The sequence below is a fragment of the Mauremys mutica genome, chromosome 19 (assembly GCF_020497125.1).
Source record: "Mauremys mutica isolate MM-2020 ecotype Southern chromosome 19, ASM2049712v1, whole genome shotgun sequence".
Taxonomy (NCBI): domain Eukaryota; kingdom Metazoa; phylum Chordata; order Testudines; family Geoemydidae; genus Mauremys; species Mauremys mutica.
Genome location: NC_059090.1, coordinates 1,394,776 through 1,405,092, shown reverse-complemented (window position 1 = coordinate 1,405,092; position 10,317 = coordinate 1,394,776). Strand labels below are relative to the sequence as shown.

Here is a 10,317-nt window from a genome sequence, read left to right as displayed (position 1 = left end):
CTCCAGCATGCCTCATGCCCCTCCATCATCCCATCCCCACCATCATCCCCCTCCATCCTTCCATCACCCCATCCTCCCATCCCCCTCCATCATCCCACCCCCCCATCATCCCCCATCCTCCCATCCCCCTCCAGCATGCCTCACGCCCCTCCATCATCCCCCATCCTCCTCCATCATCCCCCTCCATCCTTCCATCCCCCCCATCCTCCCATCCCCCTCCAGCATGCCTCACCCCCTCCATCATCCCCCATCCTCCTCCATCATCCCCCTCCATCCTTCCATCCCCCCCATCCTCCCATCCCCCTCCATCATCCCACCCCCCCATCATCCCCCATCCTCCCATCCGCCTCCAGCATGCCTCACGCCCCTCCATCCTTCCATCCCCCCATCATCCCCCATCCTCCCATCCCCCTCCATCATCCCCCATCCTCCCAACCCCCTCCATCATTCCCCCATGTTCCCTGTCCCCCTCCATCGTCCCCCACGTTTCCCACGCCCGCACTCCCTTGTGGGAAGGAATGAGATTCTGCAGGGCTGAGGCAGGAACTCCTTGGCCAAGCCAGACAGCCGGGGACTGGCCCCAGCAGAGCGCCCGCTGGGCATGCCAGAAGCACGCCACTGCCCCGAGCCAGCAGGCCCTGCAGACCAGCCTCTGCCCCAGCTCAGGGCTACCAGGGCACAGGGGGTGAAAGGCCCATCTTGGGCTCAGCACTCGTGCAGCGGGTCCCATTTGTCAGGGCTGGGGTGGCCACGAGAGGCAGCCACACAATGGCGGGAGGAGGGGGGTGTCGAGACTAGTAGCGGGCCCTTCTCCTTTGTGCCAGGAGCCCTCCCTTTGCCCGCGTGGCCTGCTGCAGGCAACCTGCCAGGTCCCCACAGGAGGAGGCCACCTGACCCATGGAACAGGAACCGGCCTGTCTGCAGCCTCCCAGCATGGGTCCAGCATGCAGAAGCTACTTGGGCTGAGCTGCAGCGCTGCAGGTGAGGCTCCGCAGTGAACCCAGCACCCAGTACAGCCACCTCCCCCTCGCCATCTCTCATCTGGGGACCTGCACCACCAACCCTGGGCCCTCCTGCCTTATCCCTCCTCCGCCAGTTCAGAGCAGGAGAAACCTTCCCCTTTTCAGGGCCCCAAAGCGAGGGCCGGGCCCCAGAGCGAGGGCCGGGCCCCAGGGGCGCTGCCAGAGCAGGAGGCAGGGCGGCTCCGGCATCTTTTAGCCCTGGTATGTGCAGCTCCATTCAGCCCTAGATTAGGCTGGCTGCTCAGGGCACTGCCCCACAGGCCCCCAGCAGCTCCTGCCTGTGGGGCTCCCAGGGAGGGGCCAGAGTGAATCCCCCTCTGGGGTGCAGCTATCCCAGCCTGTGCCAGGGGGTGGGTCGGAGCTGCTGTGCAATGCCGCGGGGGTGGTCAGGGAGGGCCCCTGGCAGTGCTGGCACCGAGCAGAGGACACCCCCTGCAGCGAGCGGGTTCACGAGCCCATTGATGGGCTCGGGCCTGTGCAGTGCAGTGAACCAGAGCTGGGAGATAAACACTGTCATGGCTGCTTGTTCCCGTGCTCCTGGGCCTTCACCACCTGCGGGTACATCAGCACCAGCTGCCCGGGGGGCCCTTCCCCCCTCCTGGGGAGCCTGCCCCAGGCCGGCCCTGCCAGTGAGGGCGTGGGTAGCGCCTCGCCCATGGCAGGACCTCCCGCTGGCCTGCAGCTGCTCCGTGTAGCAGGGCCGGGAGGAGCCCCGTGCAGCGGGGGCTGGAGGGGCAGCTCTCTAGGTGAGCCTGGGGGAGATCGCAGGAGCTGGTGGATGTTCAGGGGCCGACTCCAGGCCAGCTTCCTCCCCCCGAGCGAGGCAGAGTGGGGCACCCACAGAGCTGGTTCTCCACCGCCAGAGCTCCCGGCGTCCTGCCCCATGCCCCCTGGCCCCCTGTGGGGGGGCAGAGATGGCAGGTGGAAATGCCAGCTGGTTGCACTGACCTGTGCACGGAGACCCCAAAGCTAGGGGCTGCAGGCACAGAATCTGCTCCAGGTCCTTCTCCTCCTCAGGGCAGCAGCTGGCAGGAGCGCCTGGGAGCATGGTCCTCCTGCCCCCACCCCCGGGCCGGTCTGAGCCAGCCCCGCAGGCCCTAAGGGCTCCTCACTCAGGCCAGGCAGGGCCCACTCATGCCCTGAAACAGGCCCCACCTCCGCACGTAGCTCCCTGCCCCTTGGTGCATCCCGCAGGCCTTGCTACCCGCCTACCCCTGCCCAGGGCTGTGCGACTCCCTGCTGACAGCACCTGCCCTCCCCGCCCCAAACACTGCACCACGAGGCCCTGCTCCGGGGCCGGCCGGCCGCCCTGCAGCCTCGAGAACAGGGCTGTGACCCAGGAGCCTCGGGCCTCTTTCCCAAGGGCACTGCTCTGCGGCAGGAGCCGCAGGACCAGTTCCTCCCGCAGCCTCCCCGCCCCCCGCGGCACGTCTCCTGCCCCCGCAGCCAACCAGCCTCTGGGCAACCAGCACAGGAGGGTGAGGAGCGGAGCCCGGGCCCTTTCTGGCTCCTTTATAAAGGGACCTGGGAGCTTTGTTCTAAATCACAGGCGCCTGCCCTCCTCCGCCAGCCAGGTGGGTCTGGTCCTGCTGCAGGGCTGCCTGCAGTGCCTCCCCCCCGCGGGCTTCAGACTCTGTGCCCAAGGGCCCCCCACACACACACCCACCTGCCCACATTTTAACGCTCTGGGCTCTCTGCGGGCCATGCCGCGCTCACTCTCCAGTCGCCGCAGCGCCCGGCAGGGAAACTGCTCGCTGGGACAAACCCTCGCAGCTTCTTCTCTACGCCAGGCAGAGGCTCCCGGCAGGTTTCACTCTGGCGCTCGCCGGAGCACGGGGCGCCGCTGAGCCCTGAGACCGCGCCAACCTGGGCCCAGGGTAGGAATAATGGCACCTTTTGCGCCCCGTGGCCCCGTCTGAGAGCAACCCAAATTCCTTCCTGGAACAAACGTGATGGCCTCAGCGTAGGGCCCGATCCTGCTCCTGCAGCGTCACGGAGAGTCCTGCACACCGGGGCAGAGGATCCAGCCCTTTAACGAGCGCGTCCCCGCTAGCGAGCGACCTAGTGCCAGGACTGCGGTTCAGCCCCAGGCCCATCCCCACACGAACACACACAGGCAGGCCCAGTGACCCATAGCATCAGGACACAGTCAGCCAGCACAGCCGCACACACCAAGACACAGCAATGCGTGCGCGTGCACCCACGGGGACAGTCCCGTGCACCCAGCTACGTACACATGCGTGTGCGAACCGCACGCCAGAGGCACACAGGTGCACCTGGACCCACGTGGAGTTTGGGTAGCAAATTCCTCACTTGCGGCGAGAAGCCGGCTCCCCTCCCCGCGCCCCATGGCTAGCTCCCCCCTCCCCCTTCCCCCAGGAAGCTCATTCCACCAGCTGGGCGCTGAGTGTCTCTCCGGACAATGGGGAAGCCGAGATGGGACTGTAACCAGATCAGAGGATAAATTAAGCCGCACAAGTTTCCATTCTCCGCACCTCAAAGCCAAGCTGAGCCCCTCCCCCCTCGGCCTGGAGCCCACCTCTCCACTCAGACCCCAACGTTCCCCATTCGGGCTAGGGACACCCCTCCATCCTCCCCATCCAGTCAGCCCCCAAATGCCCATGTCCCCTTTCTCTCTCCCCCTCACACAACCCTCACCCCTTTTCCAGGCACTGAATACCCCACCTCCCCGGTCCAGCCCCAGAGCTTCCCTAGGGAGCTAAATCCCCCTTCCCATGCTGGCCCGGGGTGTGTGCTCAGGACTTTCCTGGGGGAGAAGCAGACAGTGATGTGTTTCCCCTCCACTGTCGAAGGCCTGGGGCTCCCCCCGCACGGTTATTCGCCTGGCATTGAGCTCTGGCGGCGCGAGGTACCAGCACAAATCACCTACGGGGAGCCGAGTGGAAAACATTATTCATGAGCCTGACGTTCGGCATGAAAACCGGTCTCCTGCGGCAGGAGGGGGGCGGGCGGAGCAGGGTGCCAAAACTAGCACTGGGGAGCCATGCAGCTACCCCGGCCAAGGGGAGGGGGAAGGGAGCCTCCCTGGGGGCAGGGGGGTGAGTAACCCAGGCCAGCTCCAACAGCGCAGCAAAACAAACACTCCTGGAGTCAGACTGGCCCCATGTCCCCCCCCCCCACGCCACCCAAATCGACCCGTTTACAAAACAGCCGCCCACTGCTCATTGGCTGGCAGCTGCAGCATCTCCCCGGGGAGCACATGCTCCAGAACCCAGCGAGGAGCCGCAGGGCCAGGCTGCTGCAGGGGCTGCTGCTGAGGGAGCTGCCATGGGCCCTGCCTTTCGCCCAGGGGAGCTGGCCGGGCAGTAGCCATGGCAAAGCAGAGGACCGGAGTGGGGGGAGCTGTGGCCTGAATGATCCCTGGCCTCCAGGCTGTCCATGCAGGAGGGAGCCTGGGGTTCTCCTCTGAGCAAACAGCACAGACAGCTGGTGTGTAAGCCCCACGGCCAGCCTCCGAGGGGAGCTGTGCTAGGACACTGGGGGCTAGGGCTGGCCGGGGCTGGGAGAGCAGGGCAAAGGGGGCAAGGACTGAGCTGTGTGGGGAGCCCCGAACTAGACTATGGGGTGGGTGGGCTGCAGGTCAGAGCATCAGTGGAGCTGTGGGGGGCTCAGGTGTGGGACAGAAGGGGAGCCCCCACTCCCCCCACTCAGCAGCACCACTGTCCCCTCTGGCAGAAGCGACGCTCCCCTCTGCAGCTCACCACCCCACGCCACTCGTCCAGGGGACAGAGCTGAGGGTGGCCCGGCCCCTCGTCCTGACCCCCAAGCCCCTGGAGTCCCTCTGCTAACTACCAGCCCCACTGCTAGCGCTCGGCTAGCACAGCCCGATCCCTTCCCCAGCCTGGTTCCATTCAGGTCGGGGGGGTCACCCCCCCAGCCCTCAGCCCCCCCAAACAGCGCGAGGCTCAGTTGAAGTAACACATCAGGGTTTATTGTTTCCATTCCTTGCAGCTAATGATTAAAAAAAGTTCTAAAATAAATTACAGAATTAAATAACCTCAGGTTGGATTATTTCCCCCCCCCCCAACCAAGGGTTAAACCAGTCACTGGGTTTGGCAATAGCAACAAAACAAAACAAAACACTCTAGGAAAAGCAGCTACCGGTTTAGCAGGTATCCCGGGCCAAGGCCCTCTGCCAAGGAGCTCCCTCCGGGTCCCTCGGCTCTAGTACCCACATGCCAGGGTGCATTCGCCCCCTCACAACTCAACCTCCTCTTTCCCCCACTCCGCCGGTCAGCTCGGCGCGAGCTCCGTGCTGTTGGCCAGCCCTGGCCCCCCAAACAGCTGGGCTTGCACTCAGCAGGCCCATTCCCTTCCCTCCTAGCCCCTTACCCGTGAGAGATTCTCTGTGCTGCGTCCGCAGTCAAAGGGAGACCCCCTGCTAGACGTGTGTGGGATGGTCCAGGTAAGGGTCTGGTTTGGTCATGTGTAACATGACCATAGGGGCTTTGTAGTGGCAATGCGCCCCAGTGCAAGTGACCCCGCTGCAAGGCTTTCCCCTAGTCCTCATGCCCAGTTTTCTGTTGCACAGGCTCTGCCAGGTCTGCAGCGTCTTGGAGCTCCACACCCACACGCCACTGGTGATGCCCACCACCAGCGACATGAAAATCTTTAGCATAAAGACAGCCACGGTGGGTACCGAGGCTTCCAAGGAGCAGTGGGTGCTGCGCCTGCCGGGGAAGGCCATGCAGCCGTGCTCCAACGCCCTGAGGTTCCAGTAATCCATATTGAGCCGCTCGTAGAAGTAGCAGACAATGACGCATGTGGCCGGGACGGTGTAGAGGATGGAGAAGACCCCGATCTTCACCATCAGCTTCTCCAGCTTCTCTGTGTTGGTGCCTCCCGTCTTCATGATCTTCCGGATGTGGAAGAGGGCGACGAAGCCTGTGAGGATGAAGGAGGTGCCGATCACCAGGTAGCAGGACAGCGGGATGAGCACGAACCCCGTCAAGGCACCGACGTCCATGCTTCCCACGTAACAGAGCCCGGTGAGCTCATCTCCTGCCACCTTCCGCATGGTGAGGATGACGATGGTTTTCATGGCTGGGATGCCCCACGCAGCCATGTGGAAGTAGCTGCTGTGGGCTTCGATGGCCTCGTGTCCCCATTTCTTCCCAGCTGCCAGGAACCAAGTCAAGGTCAGCACGACCCACCAGAGCGAGCTGGCCATGCCGAAGTAGTAGAGGATGAGGAAGACAATGGTGCAGCCGGTGCTTTCTAGCCCCTCCTGGATGATGTACAGCTCCCCGTTCTCCCGGTCGCAGGCTATGTTCTCGGCCCCAGCCACCGAGCGAATGATGAAGGCCACCGAGTAGACGTTGTAGCACATGGAGAGGAAGATGATGGGTCTCTCCGGGTACTGGAACCGGTGCGGGTCCAGCAGGAAGGTGAGCACCGTAAAGGCCGTGGAGACGAAACACAGTGTTGACCAAACTGCCATCCATATGAAGGCAAAATCTTTGTCCTCCCGGGACCAGTACACATCCACCCCAGGGGAGCACTTGGGGGCACAGGAGAGGCTCTTCTCCACATACTGGAACTTCTCGGGGTTTTCACAGGACCCCAAGCTGCTCGGCCCCCTGCCCTCTCCAGCCCCGGAGGGCCTGGGGCGCGGGGCCACCGGCAGCATGCCCTGCCCCTTGGGCGCGTCCCCGGGGGTGGCGTTCTCGGGCGCCTCCATGCACAGGGCATTGGGATCGTTCTTGGTGGGCAGCTTGCCGCAGTCCAGGGACTCTGGCCAGCCAAAGTTGAACTGCTCCATGATAGGGGCGCACTTGTGCCGGGCCTGCTCACACATGGGCTTGCAGGCCGGGATGCTGGTGCTCACCTGGTCCGTGCACATGGGGGCGTAGAGGGAGCAGAGGAAGAAGCGCAGGTGGACGTGGCAGCCGTACTCCACCAGGGGGGCAAACTCGTGCAGCTTGATGGCCGCCTCCCGCTGGTTCTCGTGCCCCATGTAGTTGGGCATGCGCGTCATGTTGTAGCCGATGCCCTGGCACATGGGGATCTCGATGGGCTGGCACCTGGCCTCGCGGCCCCGCTCGATGTCGTACGAGCCGATCTCCAAGCTGCAGGCCAGCCCCAGCTGGCACAGGAAGGACAGGAGGGTTTTCAGGCGCAGGGCTGCCATGGCCGGCTGCGGGCACGTCCCCGGCCCCCCGCTGCCGCCAGGGCTGGGCGCTGCCAGGGCTGGGCGCTGCCAGGGCGCTACAGAAACGCCCGCATCTTGCGCCGGGCACGGAGGGCACCGGCCAGGCAACCCCCTGGGCGCGCCGCCTCGCCTAGCCCCGGGCCGGGCAGCGCCCCCCGGCCAGCCCCATGGCAGGGGCCGGCTCGCTCGCCGCTCCGCAGCCCGGGTCCCTCCCGCGGCACCGAGCCCCGGCCGGCGCCGAGGGGCGGCTCAGAGCGGCGCCGAGCGGCAGGGACCCCCACGGGGCGCCCGGCCGCGCCGGGGCTCCATGCGCCGGGCACAGGCGGACGCGCCGGTCCGGGATCTCGGAGCCGCCACCGCCGCCGCTCCTGCTCCGCGGCCGCTGAGCCGCCGCCAGCCCCCGGAGCCGGCTACACCCCCGGGGGGGCGGGCCCGGCCGCCGGGACCTCCCCCAGGGCGGGGGTGGCGTTAAAGGCGCAGGGGCTGCGGCGCTGCCCGCCCGGGGTTCGGGGCTCCGCGCCCCGGCTGCGCCTCTGCGCTCCGGCGGGGGCGCGGCTGGGGATGGAGCGAGAGCCCGATCGGCGGGGACAGCGCCAGAGACACCCCCCGGCCACGCCTTACGCTGTACCCCGGTCCCCCTTTTACCCCTCCTGACCCCCCTTACACCCACTCCTGCACCCCCTTAAACCGCCTTACACCCCCGTGCCCCCTTACATCCTGCACCCCCTTACACCCTTTCTGTCCCCCTGCACCCCCTTACACCCTGAACCCCCTTACACCCACCCCTGTCCCCCCTTACACCCTGAACCCCCATTACACCCCTCCTGTCCCCCTGCACCCCCTTACACCCACCCCTGGTCCCCCTTACACCCTGAACCCCCCTTACACCCACCCCTGTCCCCCCTTACACCCTGAACCCCCCTTACACCCCTCCTGTCCCCCTGCACCCCCTTACACCCACCCCTGCCCCCCCTTACATCCTGCACCCCCTTACACCCCTACTGTCCCCCGGCACCCCCTTACACCCACCCCTGGTCCCCCTTACATCCTGCACCTGCCTTACACCCCTACTGTCCCCCTGCACCCCCTTACACCCACCCCTGGCCCCCCTTACATCCTGCACCCCCTTACACCCCTACTGTCCCCCTGCACCCCCTTACACCCACCCCTGGTCCCCCTTACATCCTGCACCTGCCTTACACCCCTCCTTTCCCCCTGCACCCCCTTACACCCTGAACCCCCCTTACACCCACCCCTGTCCCCCCTTACATCCTGAACCCCCATTACACCCCTCCTGTCCCCCTGCACCTCCTTACACCCACCCCTGGCCCCCCTTACATCCTGCACCCCCTTACACCCCTTCTGTCCCCCTGCACCCCCTTACACCCACCCCTGGTCCCCCTTACATCCTGCACCTGCCTTACACCCCTACTGTCCCCCTGCACCCCCTTACACCCACCCCTGGCCCCCCTTACATCCTGCACCTGCCTTACACCCCTACTGTCCCCCTGCACCCCCTTACACCCTCCCCTGCCCCCCCTTACATCCTGCACCCCCTTGCACCCCTCCTGTCCCCCTGCACCCCCTTACACCCACCCCTGCCCCCCCTTACATCCTGCACCCCCTTACACCCCTCCTGTCCCCCTGCACCCCCTTACACCCACCCCTGATCCCCCTTACATCCTGCACCTGCCTTACACCCCTCCTGCCCCCTGCACCCCCTTAAACTCCCTTGGACCCCCTTTACACCCACTCCTGGCCCCCCTTACATCCTCCACCCCCTTACATCCCTCCTGCCCCCTGCACCCCCTTAAACTCCCTTGGACCCCCTTACATCCTGCACCCCCTGCCCCCCTTAAACCCCTCTGCCCCCCCATAACCCACTTGGCCCCCCTTACACCCATCCCTGCAGCCCCCTTTTACCCCTCCTGCCCCCTGCCCCCACTTAAACCCTCTTGGGCCTGCCTTACACCCACCCCCGGACCCGCTTATCTCTTGCACCCCCCTTAGGCCCCTCCTGGCAGCCCCGCCCGTACACACACACCCTGAGAAACACACAGACACACACCCTTACACAAGTCTGAGCCACAGACTCTTACCTGTACTCATACAGCCCAGCATTCAGAGAGGGACACCCTTACACGCACAAACACACACTTTCTGAGACACACAGACCCATTCACCTACACACAGAGATACAAATACATCTAGTGACACGCACACTCATTTACACACAGATCTGTGCCTACACACAGATGCCCACACACATTTCCACACTTGTTTGCCCACAGACACACACATGGAGACCCCCACCCACTCACAGATAAGTGGACACACATGTGTACGCAAACATACACGCATCCCCTTTCCTCTCACTGAAGGCATTAATGATGTTTCAATAAATCCCAGGTAACAGCTGAGGGCTACTGGTGGGTGAAAGGGGGCGCGGCTGGGGACAGAGCGAGAGCCATCCCCAGCCCTGGTGCTAGCAGTGATCTCCAGGGGGCCCTGGCTGAGATGATGGAAAATCCCGTGCTAAAAAAGCAGGCCCTGTCCCCTGGTAAACAGGGCGGGGTGGGGGCAGGGGAGATGTTTAATTCATTAGGGAATGTTTGTAAAGTGCTTTGAAGATGAAACGCGCCCGAGAAGCGCACAGGATGATTATGTATGTGGCACACGTGGCCAAGAGAGACGGAGGTGCTGGGATTTCATCCTCCAGCGCGTGCAATAAACAGAATATTTAACAGGCAGGCTGTCGTTAAAAGTGCCCCGTTCTCCTCCCCGCACGGTTCCTGCGCTTCCCCCCAGGGCTGCTGGGCACCCAGCCACGGCTCTGTGTTCCCAGTGCCTCTGAGAGACCTGGGGGGGGACACTGGGTGCGGGAACGTCCAGCCACTGCCCCAGCAGGGCCGTGGGCCAGACTCCCTGTGGGGAGGAACTTTTGATCTGTTAAATCTGTGTTGCCAGTTCGGCGCAAGGCACTGGGCTGACAGCCGGGGACCAAAGTCCCCTTTAGGGGTACAGCAGCAGGGCTCTCCCCTGTGCATGGGCGAAGGTTGGCCCCGCTGGAGAGCAGGAGGTCAGTCACCCCACCCCCGCGTGCTGGCCCTGCAGGGCCAGGGC

The 10,317-nt window shown here is 64.7% G+C and overlaps 1 protein-coding gene across 1 annotated transcript; it reads right to left on the bottom strand.

Annotated features, from left to right (window-relative positions):
- Nucleotides 1-4,952: 4,952 nt before the first annotated feature.
- Nucleotides 4,953-7,575, bottom strand: FZD9 (frizzled class receptor 9). Its single transcript, XM_044994137.1, has one exon. It carries the CDS (start codon nt 7,171-7,173, stop codon nt 5,425-5,427), a length of 1,749 nt encoding a protein of 582 aa, XP_044850072.1. The 5' UTR covers nt 7,174-7,575; the 3' UTR covers nt 4,953-5,424.
- Nucleotides 7,576-10,317: the final 2,742 nt, after the last annotated feature.

Bases quoted from the DNA above. Each gene is read 5' to 3' on its own strand.
- FZD9 (XM_044994137.1), bottom strand. From the start codon at position 7,173: ATGGCAGCCCTGCGCCTGAAAACCCTCCTGTCCTTCCTGTGCCAGCTG.